Raw genomic sequence first — 24,993 nt, 5'->3', positions numbered from 1 at the left:
ACTTTATTTCTTGATAAAGTAAATTTTACCTCTATAGCCTTTTCTCCAAAACAAAAAATACTTCAGTATTATCAAAGTTCACTCCCACAAACATCCCCAAATAGAGTACATCCTTTAATTGTACTGCGAAGATTTTTTTGCTTTAAAATAGATCACTATGCATAGATGTTTCATTACATTACTTTACAGACTACAAGGAAACCCACACAACTTAATTCTGGCCACTAAATTAAACTGGCTCTTACCAAAAAAAAAAAAAAAAAAGAAAAAAGCTTTTAATAATGTATTAAAATTATAAGTAATTTGGTTTTTCACACATTCATAATTTTTTTTTGCAAATATTATTTAGGCTTGAAAAATGTAAACCATAGTTTTATTTTTAAATTTTAAAAAATATATTTGATCAGTATTCTTATTTGAATTTCACTAACAAGAATACTACATGTAAAAGATTTAGTAATAATAAAAGCTTTTTCCTCTTGACATGAATTGTAAGATGATTTTACTTTGGGGTCAATCAAATCAGCGAGTAGGACTGATTAGGTGGGTGTTTTATGACACATCTAGCTAACGATCACGTTAATATTAAAAAAAAATCAGACCACTTATATATCAGTGTTATTCTTCTCAGGACAAAAGAGCATTGTGTTTGGATTGAAAATTTGAACAAAGCCTTGGCTGAGATTCTTAAGGTTCCCATTTGTATAGGGTAAGCCTATAGAGTATTTTGTAAATTGTAAGAATAAAACATTGACTCTGAAATTCCTATTATATCTGGAGTCTCACAAATTTAAACTATGAGATGTACAGAAAACTGAAAACTCACAATTAAATTCTAAACGTCATCATATTTGAGTATACACACACATCACACTGGTTTCTCTGCACCCCTCCTTAAATATATCTAACATTTATTGGTAACATTTACTGTATGTCAAGCATGAGGTTATGTACATGTATCTATCTGTCAACTCTCTCAAGCTGGTGCTATTATGATGTCCATTTTATACATGAGATCGCTAGAGCTCAGTTATTTAACTTGTCCAGGGTCACACAGACTTTGTGGTAGAGTTGGGTTTTAATCTAGAAGACCTGATCCTGGAGTCCAAGATTGTGGCCATTCAGCCATGCATCCTTGTAATTCAGGTTATCCCTCCGAGTTCAGTAGTACGCTCAGTTCACTCAGCATTCCCTGGCAATATCACCTACGAACACAGCTTTGAGTGTTTTCTCTTTGCGTGACTTCCAAAACAACGATTCTAGCTCTCATTGGCTTCCTGTGTTGCAGAGCCATCATTCAACTGTCTGCTAGGCTGTTCTATAAGTACCTTTAAGTCAGCATCTCCAAAATACAGCTTGTCCTCGTCGACTTTCATCTTCTTACTCTTACCAATATCCATCTGAACAACCATGGAATCCTTTTAAATTCTGCTTTACCTTCTGGCAATCATCAAACGTTGTCAACTGTTAAACTTATATCTCCGTTTGTACCCTAACTAACACCATCCTATCTCAGGTCCCCAACACTTTGCACATTAAGTTTTAAAACAGATCACTAATTTACCTCGAGGCTCTCTTCTCTCTCAAATGATTCTACAAAATGTCTTTCACAGTTACCTTCATTAAATACAGACCTGAAGGTACCTTCCTTTTCAAAAACCTTCAAGGTTCAATACACATAAAATATTATGCACACTTCTTAGCTGGCATTCAAAGTTTCCTATATTTAGCTGGCTTTATACCAACTTCAGTTTGGTCATCCATTAACTACATACCTTCACATCTTATACTTGGGCAAACTTCATTCGTTTTAAAACCTCTGTTATCACTCTGCCTGGTATCAGCTACACACACCTTTGCTTCCTTCCTTTGACTCTGAACTCTCTGAGGATATCCATATCTAAGCCATTTTTACAGTTCACTCAGGCTAAATACTACATTCTGCTCATAGGAGTTGCTTATGAAGTCTTTGTTGACTGGGTGGGGATCACATGCATATACACAATAAAGAACTTATGCACACTAAAATTTGATCCAGAACAGAACTGTAGAGGTGTAAAGGTGTAAGAGGATGCCACCTTTGCAAATAAGACCTTCAATCAATATTAGGATAAAATATGGTATTGCCTTAATCATTTTAATCCTCTCCTGTGACACATCTATAACGAACTGGTTGTTAAGCCTTGAAATAAAATGATTGTTAACTGGAACTCTCTCCTAAAAAATTTAATGTTACAATGGTATGTGTAATAATGAATCTAAAATCCTGAAATATCTTTAAGTTTCTTCTGATTCAGATGAGAATTATATAATCTTTCAGTATAATTTTTAGGTTAAATGTACTGTATTTGGTAATATGTAAAGGTGGTATTGTACCTTTGTTTACTCTAAAAGTCATAAAGGTATATGCTAACAAATTCTTAGGGGAAGGAAATCTGTATCTCTGCTATAACAGACAAACTGAGATAGGACGTGTACCAAGGGTACCTGGAAAAGTTTCCTCTTCAAATTGAAAGACTAAATATATTATATTTTGCTTACACACTTGATATTTCAGACAGATTTTATTTCTGTGCTTTAAGTTGAAATACAGGTAAATGATTACTATAGACAGATTTACAAAGTGCTGGTTATGTAATACAACTCTAAAATCTAAACAGAAAAGAATATGATAAAACATTTTGTAATAAAATCACTTTTTGCTTTTCAAATAAAAGTATCTTTACCTATTACTCTTCAAAAAATAATTGCTCTCAACATGTGAGTTTTCTTAAGTGAAAGTGGTAGCCAATTTAAAGAAATATGATTACACGTTTCTCACATTCTATTTGGTTTCAAGTTCATAGTTATTTGAAAATAAATTTCCTCATGTTAAGCAAACTTACTGTCCTAGAAGGACATTAAATATCAACAGTAACTTTCTTTCCTTCCATACTTTTTATCCTCCCCTCTGTCTTTTTAAAAATTTCTTAATAAGCAATAACAAAAAAAACCCTTTCTTTTGCTTTGAGATATATGGCTGAAACAAGTACCTTGAAAAATTAAAATCCCAAAGGCAAGTTTTATTAGCACAATTCTGGAGGAAAAAGGCATAAAATCATTAGAGGTTAAATGGCCTAGCCTTAGCACGTTACTATAGATAATAAAATACATGTAGACAAGGGTAAGGAAATGTACATACTAACACAACAGAACCAGGTGAAAATATAATAAATAGTGCCTATTCACTTTCCCCTTTGTATCATAGTTCTTTTCTGTTTAGGGGAAGGGAAGTGGGTTTGGCCCAGGAGAAGGTGTTCAGTGCTCTAGTTTGGAGTAGAGAGCTTGAGAGGAGAAAGCTAAGAAAAAGCAGAACACTCCACAGTTCCCTCGGGTACCTGTTGAGTTTATACAGCAGGACTTCTTCACGGGAAGGGAAAAAGTGATGGGGCTGCCAGCTGAAGAAAAAGTGTAGTGTCAAGGTTCTCTCGCTTACAGGAATTTTGTGGGCCCTTACTAATTCATGGATCCCAGAGCACATATATGCCCTTACTCTAACTAGAACTGGCTTACAATGCTTCAATAATTGTTGTCACAAAACTGCTTATTTATATGGTAAAACAAAAATGTTTCAGCAGCACAAGGTGATTAGAAGGGTATGTTCTCTAAGAACTGAAAGCAATTAAAAGCAATCACAAGTGACTAGTCATTAAAGACAAAAAAGCCCTAAACATTACATTAAACTAATGAGCCTGAAAAAAAAAATCACAGAAGGCCATAAAGTAAAGAAAAAATAAAAGAGAGAAACACTACTAAATCATTATAAAAGTTTTTTTAAAGAAAAAGCTTTTATGGACTATTATATGTAAATTAAAAATGTCAAGTGTAAAACTTGAAGATCAGCGTTTTCAACTAAAGGCAGAAATAATTTTGGCATGTATGAAGTGAAAATATTTAGGGTAAAATGTGGCATGTTCAGCAAAATTTAATACCTTACAAACTTCAAAAAAAAAACACCTCATATTTTTACCATTATAGCATCTGTTTGAGTAGAGCCACTCTTTCATGTTCAACTACAATGTTACCAATTAAAAATCACATCTGCAAGCATGAATTTTACTTTTTATTATGGAATCTTAAGGTTATTATAAACATTAACGATTTAATATTCAAAATAATCTTTTCATTTAATTGTTAAAGGGTTGCCCTAACTGTACCTAATGAACTCATAACAGTGTGAGTAATAATCTGCCTACTGTAATTATCCCCAGAGAACATTAGCAACATCCCTCTAACAAGTACACTATTGCCTCTTTGGAAGTTAAACAGAAAGTAATGAAAAATTTAGCTGCACAATGACAATTCTCAATTATGTGGAGCTGATACTTCAAAAATTATATTAACTCATCCGCATCTCTAATAGAAATAAGAAAGGGAGTTACCAAAATAAATTAATTCTACAATACGTAGCAGTACTGGCATTAAAAATACAAAATGAAAAAAAAATGGGTGAAGAGTAATACTACTGACAAAACTAAGTACATAGTTATCTGTGGGTTTCATTTCTTGACTAGTACAGATCAAGTAAAACCTAAACTTGCTACCAGTTGAAATGCTGACAGATAACTTCAACTCATAGAGAGAGCCCATTAAAACCAACCTGGCTATTTCTTCTCGATGAGCAGTCCAGTCCCGGATGTAGTCTTCCTGTTCCTTTATCCGGTGCTTGAACGAAGAACTAGTAGGCATCGCTGACCCAGAGCTCTGAAGTCGAGTCGTTTTCAGGGCTGGAGAAGTACGTAGACGGGTATGTTTAGGGGAATTACGGTTTGATCCAAATTCATCTTCTGAGGTGGAAGCATAATCAGTAGGAAAGCGCCTCCATCTTGAATTTACTAAATTAGTTTAATTATTAAAAAAAGAATTATTATGTTATCTTTTAAAAGAGATAAAATAAAAATCATGATTTCAAAAACACCATGAGAACACACACAGCACAATTTCCAATAACTGACATACAAATACCTCACAAAAACTGTAAGTCTACGACTCCTTAAAGATAGAAACGTTATACTTTGGTGAATTAAAAACAATGAGTAATTAAAAACAATCGAAAGACTGTGTTTTCTGTAGTATGGTGAGTAAACATTCAGATGAAAAATTCACTAATGACAAACAGCTAAGCAAGCTCTATTCATAGATGTTTAACTTGGGTACTATTTAATTGCAAATATTTCTCATTTAAGTGAAGATATGGATTTTTTAATGACAGCAACAACAGAAAAAAAAAAAAAAGGGAAAAGATTTCCTCATGCCACGCAGACTTTCAACATGGAGATGGTAAAAACCCTCTTTTCCCAACATACAAATGTGCATAATTCCTGCTGTGGAAATTATGCTGTCATGGCAGAAAAAAAACATTACCTCTGTCATTCAACATCCTGTTATGCTATGATTGGAAAAAATCTTTTTACATGGTAAAAACACAACAAAGCATCTTCAGTACAACTCTGCTGCTGTGACACTGAAAGCATACGGTGAAAATAGACAATGGCAATAAAACCTACAAGGAGCGAAAATCTACAACCTACTCTCACAACCATTGACATTCACAGCACAGGAGATACTGACAATAGTCACATTAAAGAAAGTGGCAATCACTTTCTTACTTAAGGTTAGTAAAGACTTAAAAAATGGTTTTGCCGACACATTTGAAAATCCGAAGACAAATTAATGCAGACAGTTCACTGCTATTGTTAATATAAGAATCAAACATACAAATAAAAGTGTGAAGCATAAAGAAGTAACAAACAGGGAGATAAATGGCTAATTCAAGGTAAAATTCACAAGGGCAGGAACTATGTCTGTTTAATCCACTAACATGTACCTAGCACTTAGCAGAGTGTCTGGCTAACAAGTGTTTAATGAATATTTTTGAATAAATGTATTGATTTCTGGAAACTGACCATTTGCTTTTCTCAAATTAGAAAAACCTAGTAAAAAGCATGAGATGTTTCTGGTGGCTAAAGTGATAAAACCTTAGCTCCTGCTATAATTCCAACTGCTGTTAATATTACAAGGGTTTTCTTTATATCTTTTTCTCTTTTTTAAAACAGAAACTGACCAGAGGCTATACAGGTTGGTGAAGGTAGAATTCCTTCATCCTACTCCATTAGAATTTTATGCCTTTCCTGTCTTTTCCTCCCCAAACTACATTTTTACCTGGGGCTCTGTAAGGCTGAGTTGGCTTGCAAATATAATTAATATACATTGCCTCCCAGAGTTGCCTTAAGGACAGAGAAATCTGTAATTATAACTACACCATAAATCAGAGCCTATCCATTTGTCTGGATTCAAACTCCTATTCGAGAGAACGAAGACATGCAGAAACTTCATGGCTTTCTGTAAACGTGTATGCATATACATATATGTAATTAATCACAAAGATTTTTGAAGGGAGTATTAAGTATAATTTCTGATTTTAACATTATAATTCACTAACATAAATGATACTTTTACCACGGAAATTTACTCATTTCTTGACATTTTGAAAATGCCTATAAATTAAACTGACCCTGAGACTTGAAAACAATTTTGGTAAAAGTTAAGGAATGAGTGCAAAGAGGGTTTACAAAAAAACAGAAATATAGCAAGGCAATTAGAAATATGGCAAACAAATCTCTACTTTTTAATAAAGGCATTTCATTAAATGCTAAATTTTTTTTTACTCTGCTGCTCTAGAATATAATTTATAAAAGGAAATTCATACATTAAAAAATTTTGTTAGATTAAATTTCCTGTTTTTTGATTTGGAAACTATGGCAACCACATCTTTAACTGAAAATTCTTTGGAGAAAAGATAAAACCACTAACAAAGTTTTAATAAATTGAAGAAGATATGAAAACATAAGCAGGTATTATGGAACTAAGGTAGTTAGTGTAGAGGTAATTCAGAGAGGATGGCATCAATGGCTAATACATTTCATGAGTGGTACATGACAGCAGAATGAGAACATGAGAACCAAGTGCTAAATGTCAGGTGACAATATGTAAGTTGATCCATATTAGAATTTAATTTTAACAGTCTGGGTCTCGAGGTCAGAAAATCACTATACTTGGGAGAAAAGAATAAAAGAAAAACTTCTTTTCCAAATGAAATTCATAAATTTTCTATCTATTTTTATAGGTCTGTCTAGAATCCACTAATAGTGAAGTTTCTAATAATAACTTTAAAAGAAAAACAATCAAAACAATAAAGTGTATTTTAAAGACTAAAATGGAACATTTTTAGGTTTTTTTCTCCTAAAACTGAGGGCAAAATGAGAGAAAACAAGTTGGACATAGCAGGGACATGAAAATACGATTAATAAGTCTTCAAATAATTAAAAGTTATATTTACTAGTGGAAAACATATCATACATGGTGTGTTATACAGCAAAGCTCAAGTTACTTCTGGACAAAACTCAGCTTGTGTAACAGTAGAGAGTAGAGCTGACAAATGAAATGATGACTATTGGTGAAACAGGGACTGGAAAAAGGAGACCGAGACCTCTGACCTGTTGTTTTTCGAAGAATTCCTCTCAATAACTTTGCTTTCTCAATCTCTGATTCCAAACTATAGCAGCTACACATTTTATCTGAAGAAAAATCCCTATAATCTGCTAGCTATTGCAGAGGAAACTTCAAGTTAAAATGTTTTTAACTTTCCCCAATGCCTACCTATTTCATAGAATTTTAGAATATAATGACATTAGACAGTCTAAATTCTTCAATTTACAGATAAGAAACAGGCCCAGAAAGGTCTTGCTTTGCTTAAATCAAAATTTAAGCCAAGTCTGACTCCCAGAGTGCAAAACTCATTCCAAGTGCTTTACAATTAAATAAATCTTTTACTTTTTTTTAACATTCGAAGTTAAGACTAATTTTTAAAAAAGATATCCTCAGTCTCTCATAGAATGATCATTTTTGCAATTTCTAACAGTGCTGAAAAAATTTTTCCTTTTTCTTGAATTTTATTATGCTTAGGTAAAATCATTTACCTAAATGTAATTTTATATAATTAAGCTTATTTGATTTATTGGTACTAATAAGGCATTTCAGATAAACCATTAAACTGAAATTTTGTTTTGAAGGTATTTGAAACGCCAGTCTCAAAGAGGCATCTTGGGTTGATGAAGTGCTGAATAGCATATATAATAAACTAAGAAAAAGTTCTAAGATGGGCTTACAGAGTTTTGTAGTTAATCTGAAAATTATTTTAGTTACATTCATTATAAAACTCTTGAGTTACAAAATTATGCAACACTCCCTCTTGTGGAAGAAATAAACTACTGTATTCACTATGAAAACATACTATTCATAGTGTCTAGATAATTTAAAAAGGGAAAAAGAGTTATTAGGATCATTTATAACTGCTCTGGATTTCTTTTGCTGTTAACCAAAATTTTGTTGACATTAAAACACATTCACGTCTACAAATGTAACAAGTACATTTCAGAAAACAAACATTGCATCTTCATACTTATATCAGAATATTTTTGTGGGAAATTAAGCTGCAAACATGTTGTACATGTATATTTATGAGCATGCAGCAGTAAGATCATTTAGGGGAAAAAACACCTGACAGTTTTCTGTACTGGTCTTTGACCTGGAAGAAGAAAACAACTCAAACTATGTGTGCCCAACATTTAATTCCTGCCATCTACAAATTTTGAGGATTAGAATAAAAATGGGAAAGCAAACAGTCTAAAAATATTTTAAGAATGTTAACATGATTTAAAAATTTTTTTTAGAATGTATACTTAAAACATAATGAAAATCAACTGCTTTATTTTGATAATTCAGGGTACTTAGTTTTAAGTATATTTTATGAAAATAAATCTGGGTATTTTAATATAACTTCATATTGTAGTATCACTGAAGAAATTTTGAGAGGGGGACCAAACTCCTGAAAGCAAGTTGTGTCAGAATTAAAGAGGCATAAAAGAACCCTTACTCTAAATTTTGCTAAATCAGATTTCCATTCTTCTATTTTTATCATATATATTTCTTTGAAAAAAATTTCAACATAGCCTAAAATACAGAATTTGAAGCACTGCAGAATTATTTTTACATATGACAATTTGGACAATATCACAGGCTCTAAGTTCAGATATTTCTAAGATGTTTTACAGTGTGCATAGCAACACTGACCCTCAGTACAGTTTCACATTCTTTTAAATCATATTTCAAAAGCTAAGAATTTTTATTTTCTTCTTCTAGTCAAGAAATTATAATTATATTGAGTAGAATTGTCATAATGTCACTTCAATTAGGAAAATCAAAAAAAGTATTTTTTTTTACTACCTACCCCATGTAACCATTTTAGTATGTTACCACTGACAGAAAGATCCTGGTCACCGTCTTAGATAGGATAGAAAACAGTAAATGGGCATCTTAAGAGAATCTGAATGTATAATCCTGAATCGCAATGTGGCTTTAGGCTCAATAAGGTGAAATACAGAACAGGAACTTGGTGAAACATCAGAATTACAAAGAGTATAGTGAACAACACCAAAATCTTTACATCAAGTATTGGCCTTGCATGTACTCCTGATAATAATCCAGTAGAGTCTAGCTGCCCTCTGGAAGCCTGCACACACTACCTACTTGTGTACAGACTATTTCTCACAGTTAGACTAGTTGTGGTAAAAAAAAAAAAAAAAAAAAAAAAAAAAACAGGCTGGGAATTAAAAGTGTTGGATTCTCATCCTATCCCTGCCATCATCTATGTGACCAGGGCAGGTTATTCCATCTCTTGGCCTTAGCTCCCTAAACTGAATAACCCTTCTATTAAATTCTGTGACTTAATTATTTAATATACTGCTATTTAGTATGAAGAAAGCTAAAATCACATACCTTAATTTGCCCTAGGAAATTTCATTAAGCAATTCAAGGTACTTTTTGGACATAGAAATCTGCATGTCTATTAAATTCTATATTCAAAGAAGCAGAAAACAAAATGCATCTGTAAAGAGATGTATATATATACATATATATAGCATCTTACAGCTGTTTCTTAGACTTGCTGAAATATCGTATTTGGTTTGCATCTCAAATAAGGCCCTCGTGTCAAACATTGAGGAACAAAACGAGATCACTCAAGTATTAAGAGCTAGACAACTAGTACAGAAGGAGGAGTTACCAAGAGTGCCACGCTACATGGTAACACACAACTTACGTTAAGACAAGAGAACAGAAACGTTTTTAATGTACTTAAATAGACACGAGGTGAGAAAACAAGCAATGTGGCAGAAGAAATTTGATCAGAGTACACATCACAGAATGTAGCACAAAGGAAATGTGAGCGGAAGAGGCAGAGCCATAAGGAACAATAGATAACACTGGGTAGACTTAAATCAAAAGACAGTAGTTTTAAAATACTTGGCGACAAGTCCCTGAACTGCCAAACACAGCTTGAAGTATAGAAAGGAGGAGGACAGGAGTAATATGGAAAATGTCACGTATTCTTTCAGAATCATGACTGTATGTTATCGATCCTCAGCCTCCATCCATTCCTACCACAGAAATGATCATCATCACTATACCCACAGACCAGGAGAGAGATGGAAATGTGAATGGAGTGGAGAGAAGCAGCAGTGAAGAGGAACAAACAGTGAAAAAAATAACATGTGCCAAGTACCACTAATTTTGGGTCCTGTGGGCTATACTGTGATAGAAGTAAGAATTTAAAAAAGATGGCATACCAACTTCCCCTTCACTCTTCACTCAAGACTAAGGGCTCACTTGATGACTGACAAAAATGAATCTTTGAGTCTTAACAGCTAGTTTCCCCTCGCCTGGCCTTTGCAGCCACACCCACATATGAGGCTGATTATGAAGTAATGAGACCATGTTTACAGGATAGGCGCAAACATCTGTCTTAGTACTCTTTGGTCACACATGTTTTCTCACTGGCTACTGTTCTGAATATGAAGTATATAAACAGGCAAATATGCCAGAAACAGTTAACTCTGGTGGGGAGAAAGCAGCTTTTGTAATTATTACAATCCATGACAGCTAATTACTCTACTTAAATGATATTACAGCACCTTATGAGATAATGCTCATAACCAGTTAAATGTCTATAGCTTAGTTTCACCCAGATGTGCTTAGTGACTCTCACGAATCCATCTTCTTCCACTGAAATAAATTAAGGATTAGTTTTCACCTGCCCCAGCCATAAACAGATTTAACTTAAAAAAATACAAGACATTTCAATTTAAGTAGGAAAAAGGATAAAATCGATTATTTCATTTAGTTCTGAAAGGATTAATGAAGGATATACTGCTTTTCTTCACACTCATAAGAACTTTCCATTCTGTGAGGATATTTTAAAGTTAAGTATGTTTTTAGAAGCACAGTATTAATTCCTATTATTTAAGCCAGATAAATATTCCTAATCTAATTTTGACACACAAATCCAGATACCTCATCAACTAGAAAATCAAAATATCCAAATTGGTTCAATGTATTTCTAATTTTGAAATCACTATTTTGATCCAGGACCTTAATTAGAAGTGCATATAACTTTGGAATTTTCCATTTACTAAGATAAATTTTTTAGGGGACAAAAACTCCCTCTATAGCATAACTTTTCTGTTGAATATTTGGGAATTAACACATACTTAAATTTTTAAAAAAGGAGTTAAATCCAAAACATAAAAGAAATATGCTAATATTATTAGAGGTCTGGATCCAATTTACCTGAAGACGAGCCATGCGCTGAGGTCATACTTTTGACCTTGGAGTCTGATAGTCGAGAGATACTGTTAGCTCTAATTCTAGGAGAAAATTTATCTGAAGGTAATAATCTGGCTCCACTTCTAATGATGGCTTCTGTGGTCCGTGAAGAGGCACTACTTCTAGAGATGGTTGCTTCAGAGTCACTGCGAGCCGATAATGAGCCAAGCCTTGTTCTGCGAGGCTGAGCCAACAAGTCAATCCTAGAGATGTTACGTCTTCCTGTGGGAGGTTTTGATGTTGAACTTGTTGTGGACACTTCAGAAGCGACAGACGCTTTGTCAGCATCAGCAAGTTCACTGTCCGAAGCTTCACCAAGTCGGGCTCTGCGTAAGAGGGAAGTCCTGGTGGGTCGTGGCCTTGGAAGAGTGGTTGATTTACTGGATGAACCAAGTGCTCCAGGAGAAGTCTTGGATTTAGTTACTTTACTTCCTTCCAGTTTGGAATGTGCATGTTCGTCGGTTGAGGTAAGTGGAGTCCTTCCATGAGATTTACAAGAGTAAGTTTCCTGATCAGATGACATAACATCCGAGATGGCTGAGTGGGGTACACTAGAGGTTTGGTCATCATCCGTTAGATCCACGGAAGGCTGCCTCATCCTCCCACTGGACTGCACAAATTTACGACCCTCTGCCCTAGAACCTATGTCTGTGGAACGACTTTTTGTTTTCTTTTCAATTTTCTCCCTAGCACCGGAAGATGATGACTTCGTGACATCTTTGGAAGGAGAACCTGTGGAACACCTATCTTTATAAAGACTAGTGAAACTCTTTCGCTTTTGGGTTGACTTTCTTTCTGTCTCTCCAGTAACCAGACTGATTGTACTAGCTGTGTCCACGTCAGATTCTGGGGAAATAGAGTTGTCCCTGTTATAACTGGGAGTATCCGGGCCTTCATCAGCTTTATTATCCTCACGCAGTTTAGCTTCTAGAAAAGCCATTACTGCTTCTGTGTCTTTTAGGATTAGGGTTGTGTCCATACTAGAATCAGTATCCACAGAGTCGCTTCTTTCTCGTAACCTGCTGGCAGTGGTTAATGCCAAAGAAGGGGGCGTAGACGAAGTCTGTTTGTTTATATGGGGGATGAGTTCGATGGGGATGTTGGGGCTAGGTTTTTCTATGGTGAAGCTTCCTTGCCGCACTAATGACTTGGAGGATTCCTTCTTGTCTCCTCCCTTTGAAGTCTGACTTTTCAGAATTTCCTCAGCTTTTCTTCGCTTGCCCTCATGTTGAACTACTCTTTCTCCTTTACTTGCAGAATGTCCTGGAATTTTTTCTTGAGGCTGTGACTCTTGTTTAAAAGATTCCTCCCTACATCTATCCATCTGACCTGAAACATTTTTGGAAGAAGATACTTTAGTCGGCGTCCATGGTGTCTGCTCCTTTTGTTCTTGTTGCTGGATTTTAGTTAACGCCAGCTTTACCAGAGAAACTTCCTTATCAGTTTCACTTTTCTCCTTTCCAGAGTAAGAGCTGCCTAAGTGAAGCAGGGCTTTATTATCTCCACCAGTTTTGAGAGCCTCGCCGTTTCCTGCCCTGCTCATTTTACTCAGGGCTCTGTCAGCATCTTGTTTATCTTTTTGGTGTATCTGTGCAGGTGCTTCTTTCTCCTGAAGTTCTGTGTCTTGTTTCTCTCCTATCTCTGACCTCTGTGACAGAGCCTTTGCTCTGGAGCTCTCAAGAGACTTCTCTTCGTTGGGAAGCTGGGGAAGGGTTCGCCTCCTTCTCTCTCCCTGACTCACCAAGGAAGGGGCGGGGCCAGTGCTTCTCACTGAAATGCCAGATTCACTGATATCTGCATCTATAAAATAAAACCACAAAGAAAAAACTAGTTGGGACAAAAAGTAAAAATAAAAAGAATATCATATTTCCTTAGATTTGGAAGCATAAGTTAAGAAATGGCTTAAGTATAAAGTAAAACTTGGAATAAATAAGCCAACACTGTGGCAGAGTAGTTTAAAAAGAAAATAACAATGCCAAAATGCACATATAGGTAGGTTATTAATAGGAGAGTCAAGAAAGCAGACTGTATGAGATGAAGGTTAGGGTCATCTGATCTTAAAGCTACATCAGTTGCTCTATTTTTCTTTTAATGTATTTTATGGTAGAGAAGTTCAGTGTTCATTCCTGCTTTTGTGACTTATCCCATCTGTGAAGTTTTGCTCAAAAAGAAATGGACTCTACCTAGTGTATATAGAATTGCACAAATAATGCCTAATAAATAAATTGATTTGCTAGACTTTAAAATACACAGTAAAGAATAATAATATACCTAGTTTTTAATAAAAGCATTATTATCTACTCAAAGAATGACAAGTTTGGATTTCCTAAGTAAAAAGGAAAATGCAGAACCTTAAGCAGTTTTTCTTAAAAAACAAAAAAAAAACAAAAAAAAAACAAAGCTACTTAAAAGATTTTTTACAATTGTAAGTCTAGAAAAAGGTGACAGGACTTGTCATAATTCTACAAACTGAGAGATTTTTAAATTATGACCTTCTGGTATATTAAGGCCTCATATAGAAATACACAATCACTTTCTCTTTTTCAAACTGAGAAGCCAATGAGAAAATATATAACTTTGATATTTCCATGTGAGAGAAAGCAAAATCCTTAAGGAGGATTTTCCTGACACCTATAAATACAATGCATTTTTGAGAAAAGGGATCTTTTTTAGGAAAAAATATAAATTAATGTACAAAGCATTTTAATCTTTTGGGGATAAGTTGGAAAAAATACTAGATATAGCTTCTGTGGGTCTTTTCTTCCCTTTTTAATTCTAAAATTTTAGCATTTAAATTTCATAGCAATACTATGGTTATAATGTAGGCAAAAACCTCGTAAGTTACTGATATTACTTGAATTTCACAATTAATTATATTATTTTTGTTATGTCTTATCTACTTAGTGCTATTTGAAACACTAAACCATAGTAGCTATTTTATTTTTTTGTATTTTTCTAGAATTTCTCATACTGTGCTGGCTCCTAACACATATCCAATGAATATTTAACAAGAACATTTTAGGATATAAGTAGGTTTATCAGCTTATCTAAGTAAGTTCACTTAGAACATGGTGAAACAGGAATGGGACAATGAAGGCCAAGTGGTCTATTAATTTTTATAACAAGGGTAGAATTTTCCTTTCCACAGTTAATAATAATTTTATAACAGATTCTTTTGTAAATTCACCCATCCTCTCTGATTTCTTTGTTTCCCAAACAGTAATCAGTTTATGTGAACCAATCAGCAAATTACTCTCTTTTCAAAGATTTTTGGTAATACTAAAAGCTACTTCTAGTTTTCAGGATAAATTATATAGCTTTTTTAGTACACTGCTGTGTACCTTGCTCAAATACTTGCTGACTAATGTTTACAAAACTCCTAAACCAGATTTCTGGGATGCCACAAGTCAAAGACAAAGTAAATTTCTATTTCCATTTCCAATGATAAAACAATTAAGAATACAGATAAAAGCTACATACAAATTCTCCTTGAGATTTTATTTTTAATTAAGAATGTAATTAACTGAATCCACTAATAAATTCGTAAAAGGCATATAATTTTGTGTTTTCTTAAGGAAACTTTACATTTTAGTTCACAGAAATATAATGAAAAGGTAATAAAAATCACATTACATAGTTTTACAAAAGATATATTAAGTAAATTAAATAGGTATTAAGTAAATTCTTTTTTACTGAATGTATAGCAGAAAGTGGCATTTAAATATTTGTTGTATTCATAAATGGGATAGTTTGGAACTGTTAGTCTTTTTACATCTTCATTGATATATGCCTATTTGTGTGTGTATGTATCTATTTATATGTTTCATCTACAGATTATCTCTTCATCTTCAGTTAGGGTGATATATTTCATATCTTCAGTTAAGGTTATAATTAGTGAAAATAAAATCATATATATAGTATGAGCTTGAGAATATGTGAGTATGTTTATTTAGGTTTAATTTACTTCTCACTATACAGATTTAACTTACAGTATCTTAAAAACTCATGGATAAGTCAACAAAAAAAAAGAAAGAAAGAAAGAAAGAAAGAAAGAAAGAAAGAAAATACCATTCTCTAAAGGAACAGGTACAGACAACTCCACTATCCTTTCTTCTTGATCATGCCTTGTATGATTGGCGGCCAAACTAGCCCATTGTGAAACCCAGCGTTTGCTTCCAGATGAAGATGTGCCCTCCTAAAGGAGAAACATAAGGGAATGAAATGATATAGTCTGGTCAAGTCTGATTCTCATGTTCAGAGAATTCTAGTTAATCATTAAATTACATTTAATCCATTATACAAAACATTTAAACCTCCCATTGCTATATTACCATTTATTAAATTTCCTCATATATAATATGAAGATTTTCTAGGTACCCCTTTAACTACAACATTGCTACTGTGAATGTAGAAGAATTCTCTCTACTTAAATACTAACAATGGTACTAAAACAAACTCTTAGAGCTTAAAATGTATTGCTGCTAAATAAACTCAGGTGTACTATTAAAGCTTTGTGGCTACCACAGTAAAGTTAGCTCTACTCTATTTCACAGAACAGAGTCTAAAGACCTATTCCTAAGTTGTTTTCCAGCCCTCTAAATGTTTCTATGAATCAGATTGGTTCCAGACTCTCAAGGAATATTAAATCTACCAGGTCATGTCTTCAGGGATTTCAGAACCAACTCCAAAGCTTTATGCTTCTTTCTACAACACTAATATTTCCAGAAGCTAGAAATCATTCAAACTTTAAGAATTTCTGTGTAACCAGAGTGAACCTAGACCTGCCTCTGTGTAGATCTGTCCTTAAGGCAAGTGCTTAGTCAAGTGAGAAATAGAATTTAATTCATGATATGGTTCCACAGATTTATGGATGCATATTGGTAATTCTTAAGACCAGATCCATAAGGCATTTAATATAGAAGATCTAGAGAGTATAAAAAAAATGTTTCCTCACTAAAAATCTAAGCCAAGGCTTAGTAGTACTGAACCTGTAATGACAACAAAGGAATGGAAAGCTATGATGAAATTTCATTCTGAATTATTCAAAAAATTTATCAAAATGACAGGCTAGAAACTGATAAATATTTCATACAGGCTACATACCACATGATTTCAAGAATAACAGGTTCAAAGAGTAAGTTGTATACATAGTAACATACATACAGTGAAGCCTGCTGAATCCTTGAATTCCCTTAAAGATTTCTGGGAGCTGCCCACAGTCCTGAGACTGAAGGAAGTATCGGAGCCATTCACTTCATGCTAGGAATACTCACAATAGGGTGTGTTTCAGTGACACACATTAATGTAGAACCATTCGGTGAAGACTGTTCTAATGGCTTGTTAAGGTGACCCCTTCAAGGGCAGGTACCTACTCGGGCTACACAGAAATTTACTTGGCAGGGGTCGAGGGGACAGAGAAGAGAACAGGCAGTCTTACAAGTTCACAGCCACCTGCACCCTTTGGAGACGTATCAGAATACCAAAACATTGCTTCAAATAAATATCACTTGCTTTTCAGTAAGTAAATTAAGCATCTTGTAAAACAGAAATCAGAATAAAAATTCTCTAAGATCAAGGAGGGAAAAAGAACTCTAAAATACAACTTGTTTTGTTCTGACAGTTTTAGGAAATAGCAGACCATAAGGGGACAACATCAATATTAATGGGCAAATTTACAAGTGTATTTACTTGTTCAGGAAAAATATTTTACTTACATTTCACACAAATATAACACTTCTTATGTTGTTTTATTTATACCTTAAGATTTTTTATATTTATATCTATTTACTATTTATATAATTTAAATTAACATCTTTCGTGAGAGTATAGAATAAAAAGTAAGAGAATGAGTTAAGAAATCAAGGGTCCTTAAGGTTCAAATTCTGGCTCCACAGAAACTAGTTTTAAGACCTCGATCAAGTTAATTTCTACATACTTCAGTTTCATTATCTGTAAAATGGTACACTGAAAGCTTCCACTGAATGTTAGCTCTTACTAGTTGAAGAAATTATAATTAATTAATACTTATTGGTAACTAACAGAGAAAAAAATGTGACAATGAGTGTGTATATGTCCATGTATGACTGAAAAATTGTGCTGAACACTGGAATTTGACACAACATTGTAAAATGATTATAAATCAATAAAAAATGTTAAAAAAAATTACAAGCAAAAAAAAATACTTCTTAGTTATACACATTTTTTACATTTCCTTCTGACATTTTATCAGTGTAGAATGATAAAATGAAATTCTAGTATCATTTCCAATAAGGGAATAAACATTTGTTGAATGCATAAATCTCAGACAGTAACTATGCTGGGTGCTTTATGTGTGCTTCAATATACTCCCTGTAAATAGATTTTATCAAAATTACCATTCTACAGATAAGAAAACTGAAGATATGAGAGAGGAAGTGACTGACTCAAAGGCACTCTTAGATATGGAATTTCTGGGATTTACACTCAGGTCTTAGAAGCTCTACTGTACCATGCTGACTTCATGGCTATTGGAAACAAGCCACCTTTAATTAATTTCACATTTTTCTAGTTACATCCTGGGCTGTACTATTAGGGCACTTATTTGGGTTTATAAGTTGTATCTATAAGGTATAACCTTGCACATGTTTCCTGGCATGATAGATCTTCCCGTTCTAAATACATGACCTCCTGGAAAGCAGAAGCAGTGTATTTTTCCTATTTTATCTCATAATGCCAATTAGAGCAGTGAGCATACAGCTCATTAACTGCTTACTGAAATTTAACATTTTCCCTCACTGACAAAAGAATATTAATTCAAAAGTATTTTATAAGAGGACATATCAGTTGCTTAAGGTAATATACAGTTGACCCTTGAACAAAGGTGGGAGGTGGGGGGAATGGAGGTGCCAACCCACTGTGCAGGCAAAAAATCCATGTATAACTTTACAGTCGGCCCTCTGTACCCATGGTTCCTCATCCTTGGAGTCAACGAACCTTGGATTGTGTACTCCTGTAGCATGTTATCTGGTGAAAGAAATCTGTGTGTGAAATGGAGTTGCGCAGTTCAAACCTGTGTTGTTCAAGGGTCGGTTGTAATTACAAATGATAAAAATTAATCATTTTGTGCATGTAAAAAAAATATGAGGAAGAGATATATACCTCTGAGCTGTGAAATCCAGACGTACTCAGTGGTTTTCTTCCTTCCATGACGACTGCAGCAGAACTGAGAGCCCAGTCTTTCACCAGGTCTTTTTCATTGATAATAGGCCTGTTATAATCCTGATTGTCATCTACTCCAAATACCTAAGAGAAAATTATTTTATAAATGAAAAGTCTGAGCACCAGATTAATGTGACTCTTATTAGTAACTTCAGAGGTAAATAACAATATTTTAAATTAATTCCAATAGCTATTTTCAAAAATGAGGGAAACTTGTTTAATGACAGGGTAATATCCAATAGGACTAACAGCTAAAGAAGAAAACAGGGCAGTGACAGCTTATGTAAATGCAACTATCCTTTTTTGTTATTTAGCAAATGCACTATTTGATAATAAATAAGAGATATTCAGGATTTACGTCTCTTAGGCAAGTGGTGTTGGGAAAGCGGGGCAGTCGCATGGTAAATCAGTGAGGTTAGAATACTCCCTCAGACGCATGAACAAAAACAAACTCAAAATGGCTTAAAGACTAAAACATGACACAGGACACCATAAATCTCCCAGAAGAGTAAATAGGCAAAAGCTTCTCTGACATAAATTGTAGCAATTTTTTCCTAGGTCAGCCTACCAAGGCAATAGGAATAAAAGCAAAAATAAACAAATGGGACCTAATTATACTTAGAAGCTTTTGCACAGTAAAGGAACCCATACATAAACAAAATGAAATGACAGTCTACAAACTGGGAGAAAATATTTGCAAATGATGTGACTGACAAGGACTTAACTTCCAGAATATATAAACTGCTCACACAACTCAATAACAAAAAACAGCCCAATTCAAAAATGGGCAGAAGACTCAGACAGACATTTCTCCAATGAAGACACACAGATGGCCAACAGGCACATGAAAAGATGCTCAATATCATTATTAAAGAAATGCAAACCAGAACTACAATTAGGTATCACCTCACACTGGTCAGAATGGCTATCATAAAAAAGACTACAAATGATAAATGCAGGAGAGGGTGTGGAGAAAAGGGAACCCTCGTATGCTGTGGGTAAGAATGTAATTTGGTGCAGCCATTATGGAGAACAGTATGGAGATTCCTTAAAAAACTAAAAATAAAGTTACTATGTGATCCAGCAATCCTACTCCTGGGCATATATCCGAAGAAAACTATAATTTGAAAAGATACATGCATCCCAATGTTCATAGCAGCACTATTTACAATAGCCAAGACGTGGAAGCAACCTAAATGTCCACTGACAGATGACTGGAAAAAGAAGATGCGGTGTATATATCTACAATGGAATACTACTCAGCCATAAAAAAGAATGAAATCATGCCATTTGCAGCAACATGGATGGACCTAGAGATTATCATACTAAGTGAAGTAAGTCAGAATAAGAAAAATATCATATGATGTTACTTATATGTAGCATCTAAAAAAGTGACACAAATGAACTTTTTTACAAAACAGAAACAGACTCACAGACATAGAAAACAAACATGGTTACCAAAGGGGAAAGGGGAGTGTGGAGGGGTAATTAAGATTTGGGGATTAGCAGATACCGACTACCATATACAAAATAGATAAACAACAAGGTCCTACTATATAACACAGGGAACTATATTCAATAGCTTGCAATAACCTATAGTGAAAAAGAATATATATATGTATAACTAAATCACTGTGCTCTACACCAGAAACTAACACAACATTGTAAATCAACTATACTTCAACAAAAAAGATGTTAATAATGTTAAACATTATAATAATGCCAATACTTAGGAAAGAGTACCAAACCACTTCAGCTTGTTTTCAGCTTGTCTCTTTGCTCTGTTATTTTTGAGAAGCATGTTGGAAGCTTAAGGGTATAGCTTGTTTTATATTTTTCCTTCCCTAACAAACATTTTACATTTACATATGAGTTACATTTATAAAATTTTCTAAGGTACCAAATAACAGATTTTATTGTATGATCTTTGAATAGAATATAACATAACTCTCACACTTTATTTTCCTAAAAATCACTTCAAGGCCTCTGAATTGCTGATTCCTGGGTCTACGCACACAGATCAGCATTTTCAATAAGGAGGATGTCTACGGTTAACACTTCTGAAATATTCTAAACACAGAGATCATCAATCAATCATATGCCTTTAAGACCAGGACTTGAGTCTTTTTCATTTATTGGCACATAATAGGCCCTGATATTGTTAAACAGACTGGAAAAAGGATATAACTAAATAAACTTTACTGTTTTACTCTTAAGCCTACTATGTTCCTAATGCTTATTATTTGTAGGTATTAGTTGTGGCTCTAATTATTACAATGAAGAATAATCATGTGACTTTGAATTAGCACTAATTTAGAACATAACCAAAGAGCCTTCATTTTCTAAAAAAAAGAAAAAAACCCTTAGGTTAAACTATTTTCCAGAAAACTTTTTAATAATACAGTACACTTATCTGATAAATCCTGAAGTCCACATTTAGTAAAGTAGATACCAGATTTTCAAATTCACTAAACTTGGAAATGTTACCACTAGATGGCATTAGTTAACATTTAATTCAAATATAACTGTATAGTTTGTAAGAATTATAATTTAATACTCAGTTGAGCCACCACATTATCTTTGTTTTAAGAGCAAACTGCATATTATTAACTTTAAATTAAATATGAATTTTTGGGGTTGTTTGGGGGGGGTGATGATCAGGTCTTTATTTATTTATTTATTTTAATGCAGGTAGTGAGGATTGAACCCAGGACCTTGAGCAAGCGAAGTATGCGCTCTACCACTGAGCTATACTCTCCTCCCTCAAATATGAATTTTAATAATACAAGGAAGCACAGTGTATTCAAGGGAAAAAATAAACCTGCTTCATTTTGCTAAGCATTAGAATTAGTTAAACAAGAAGAGCACTAAAACATACTAAGTATACTTTTCTGTGTGCCTTGCCTTCAATCCCACTTGTAAAGAAAGAAATTAGACCTAAGTTATTTGAGACTATCTTAAAGTAAAATTTTAAAATTATATCTAACTCAAGTCACTGAACTCCAGGTTTATTGAAGTTTATTTCCTTCTTTGTATAATTATTAGGAAAAAATTCTAATTCAAGTTTGGTAGTAAAAGATTAAAAAAAAAGCGTATGTGATTACTTGCATGTTGTTTCTCTCTGGCATGTTAATTTAACCTTCGGTTAATTTCTGATTTGATGATATTTAATTCTAATCCATACTCAAAATGGACTGCCAGAACTTGATTCCCTCAAACATCTAAGCACGAGTGGTTTCAAATAAGATACATTAAATCTCTCCAAATCACTTCTGATGCTATTTTGAAATGATAACAAAAGACACACACTCAGAGAACTGATGTTTTTAGGGAAGGGGACTGGAGTTGTACAGAACTACTGAGTACTCAGATGACTTTCTACGGATTCCTTTTACAGCTTTAGAGATAGCTATCCATGTATCTGTCAGAGAAGTAACTATTTTCCAAACAAGTGATAGGGCCTGAAGTACTGCTGTATGGGTAAAGGAGCCTTCAAAGTCCATGCCTGTATTTTTGATCGTGTTTTGAAATCTTAATGGCAGTAATGACTAGCTCAGCCTGAAATCCAAACTGTCACTTTCATGTCTAGGTACAAAAAATCCACAACTTTCCGGTAATAACAAAGAAGACAGAGACAGCCAGGCTATCTGTGTACTTTAAAGCTACAATAATTTTCACATCTAAAAAAGTACATATTTATAGATACTAGCTACTATATAAAATAAACAATGAGGTCCTACTGTATAGCACAGGGAACTATATTCAATACCTTGTAATGGCCTACAATGAAAAAGAATATGAAAAGAAATATATGTATGTATAAATGAATCACTATGCTGTACACCAGAAATTAGCACATTATAAATCGACTATACTTCAATAAAAATGTTGTGAAGTACATATAACTTGACATACAATACTTAAACAGAACGTGAGTGCTCCTCAACGCAGAGACCAAGTTTGCTAGATTTTCTCATCTTTTCTTTCTAGACTTTGTCCTGAGGTGATTCCACCCATATCCAATATAACGTATTTGTAATCAACTTTCAGATTTAAAATTTGGACCAAATTGCTAGAAAAAAGAGTTCAGAATGGGGATGGGATAGACATTTTATATTTCATCATGGTATACATTAAACACATGTACAGGCGTGTTCATAGAACATAATTTGCAATCACCAAAAGGTAGAAACAACTCAAATGTCCATCAATGGATGAATGGATAAATAAAATGCTGCATATCCACATAAGGGTATATTATTCAGTCATAAAAAGGAATGACGTACTGATGCATGCAACAGCATAGATGAACCTTTAAAAGATTATCCTAAGTGAAGCAGCCAGTCACAAAAGGCCACATATTATGATTTCATTTATATGAAATGACCAGAATAAGCAAACCTATAGATGCAGAAAGTGGATTAGCGGTTGGTTGCCAGGGAGCTGTGGGAGGGGAGAATCAGAAGTGACTGCTTAACAGGTATGGGACTTCTTGTTAGGGTGATGAAAATGTCCAGGAATTAGACAGTGCTGATGGTCGCACAATGCTTTAAATGGCTAAAATGGGGACTGTTAGATGAATTTTACCTTAGTTTTTTTAAAAAAGTCACCATTCCAGCCTTGGCTTCTTCCTTTTCACATTTTCTGGGTAAAACATGCTCTCAAATCATTGTCCCCTCCCAGGATCTGTCCTATATCCTTGATCCCTCCCATTCCTTATGAGTCTTATGGTCACAATCTCTTCCATCACTGATTAGCATTCTTTTCCTATTAGTTCCTCCTTTTGTATATTCAAATTACACTCTGGTCTAACCTAATGTTTCTATAGTTAAAATGTCCCCTTTCTCTCTCTCCTCTTTATGGCTTATTTCATTGTCATGCATTCCTTTCTTTCATCCCTAAAATCTGGCCACTCATCAAGGACCATCTTAACTCCTTCTTTGCCAAGGAGATTTTTAAGCACTAAATAGTTAGGTGGGTACTGCTGGAAACTCTAAAGATACTTCTAGTTTTCTATTAATCAAGGCAATTCCCCTATAACTTATACATTGCTTCTGACACAACCTATATTCTCATGCAGTTTTCATATTTCTTATTACAAATATAAGCTTATAAAACACACAAGGTTTTAAACTACACATTTTAACAAGTTATTTTGGAATCAAAATATAAACTAGTTTCAGCATGTAAAATATAGAAAAACTGTGGAGGACTAGCTGGATTTACACAATTGATAATAAATTCACTGAAATAAATTAACTAATCTATAAGTAACTACATACAAATGTTGATAAAAATGAAAAAGCATGTCACAAAATTTTCCTTCTCATTCATTCATTTATGCAAAAGATATTTATCGGGTGGCTGCTACATGCCAGGCACTGTTCTAGGCACAAGAAATACAGAAGTGATCAAGATAAATAAGATCATTCTAGAAAGGACAGAGAGAAAATAAACTAGCTAGCGGTAAGTTCTATAAAGAAAATAAAATGTGGTAATAAGAGGGGAATGCCGAGGTATTTTAGATAGGGTGCTCAGAGAGTGTCTCTGAAAGTGAATTATGAGAAGGAGGTATGCCTGCAAAAACAAAACAAAACAAAACCAAAAACCACACAAAGAAGAGCTCATTAGCCTAGGGCACAGTAAGTGGAAAACCCCTCAAGAGCAGAAAAATTAAAAAGATTTCATACACTAATAGAGAAAGGAAAAGAGGGGGCAGCGCAAACCTATTAAATGTTAAGCTCTTGACTGAAAAAAGGTGAGGGTTACCCTAGGAAGCTCTGGAAATGAACACAGCAGGATAGGGTTTCCTATACCTATGAAGGACGTGGGGGTGCTAAGAAGGGGAGAGGAGCATCCATCGGAGGGACCAAAAGTGAATCCTCCTGATAGAAAATTTTTTTAAAAAATTGCTCAGTGAAGAGATGGCAAAAAAAGATCAGTATAAGAGGAAGAAAAATCAAGCTGTCAGAATTTACCGTTAAGAACCACTATTTGCTTTAGCCCATTAACTCAGATTATTTCTGGATTGACAGA

The 24,993-nt window shown here is 34.0% G+C and overlaps 1 protein-coding gene across 9 annotated transcripts in view; it reads right to left on the bottom strand.

The window, feature by feature from the left end:
- The window catches only part of CEP170 (centrosomal protein 170), a 100,542-nt gene that overhangs the window by 18,062 nt on the left and 57,487 nt on the right, over nucleotides 1-24,993 (bottom strand). For 7 of the 9 annotated variants that reach the window (XM_074351747.1, XM_074351745.1, XM_074351751.1 and 4 more), the window contains 4 exons: nucleotides 18,898-19,041; nucleotides 15,829-15,955; nucleotides 11,725-13,560; nucleotides 4,640-4,874 (listed from right to left, as the gene is read on the bottom strand). In XM_074351747.1, coding sequence (XP_074207848.1) covers nucleotides 4,640-4,874; nucleotides 11,725-13,560; nucleotides 15,829-15,955; nucleotides 18,898-19,041 — 2,342 coding nt within the window. The remainder of the gene's footprint in view (nucleotides 1-4,639; nucleotides 4,875-11,724; nucleotides 13,561-15,828; nucleotides 15,956-18,897; nucleotides 19,042-24,993) is intronic. The other 2 variants (XM_074351750.1, XM_074351754.1) reach the window with 1 other exon arrangement.

Source organism: Camelus bactrianus, chromosome 23 (genome assembly GCF_048773025.1).
Source record: "Camelus bactrianus isolate YW-2024 breed Bactrian camel chromosome 23, ASM4877302v1, whole genome shotgun sequence".
In the NCBI taxonomy this organism is placed as follows: Eukaryota; Metazoa; Chordata; class Mammalia; order Artiodactyla; family Camelidae; genus Camelus; species Camelus bactrianus.
This window is presented reverse-complemented; position numbering and strand designations above follow the sequence as displayed.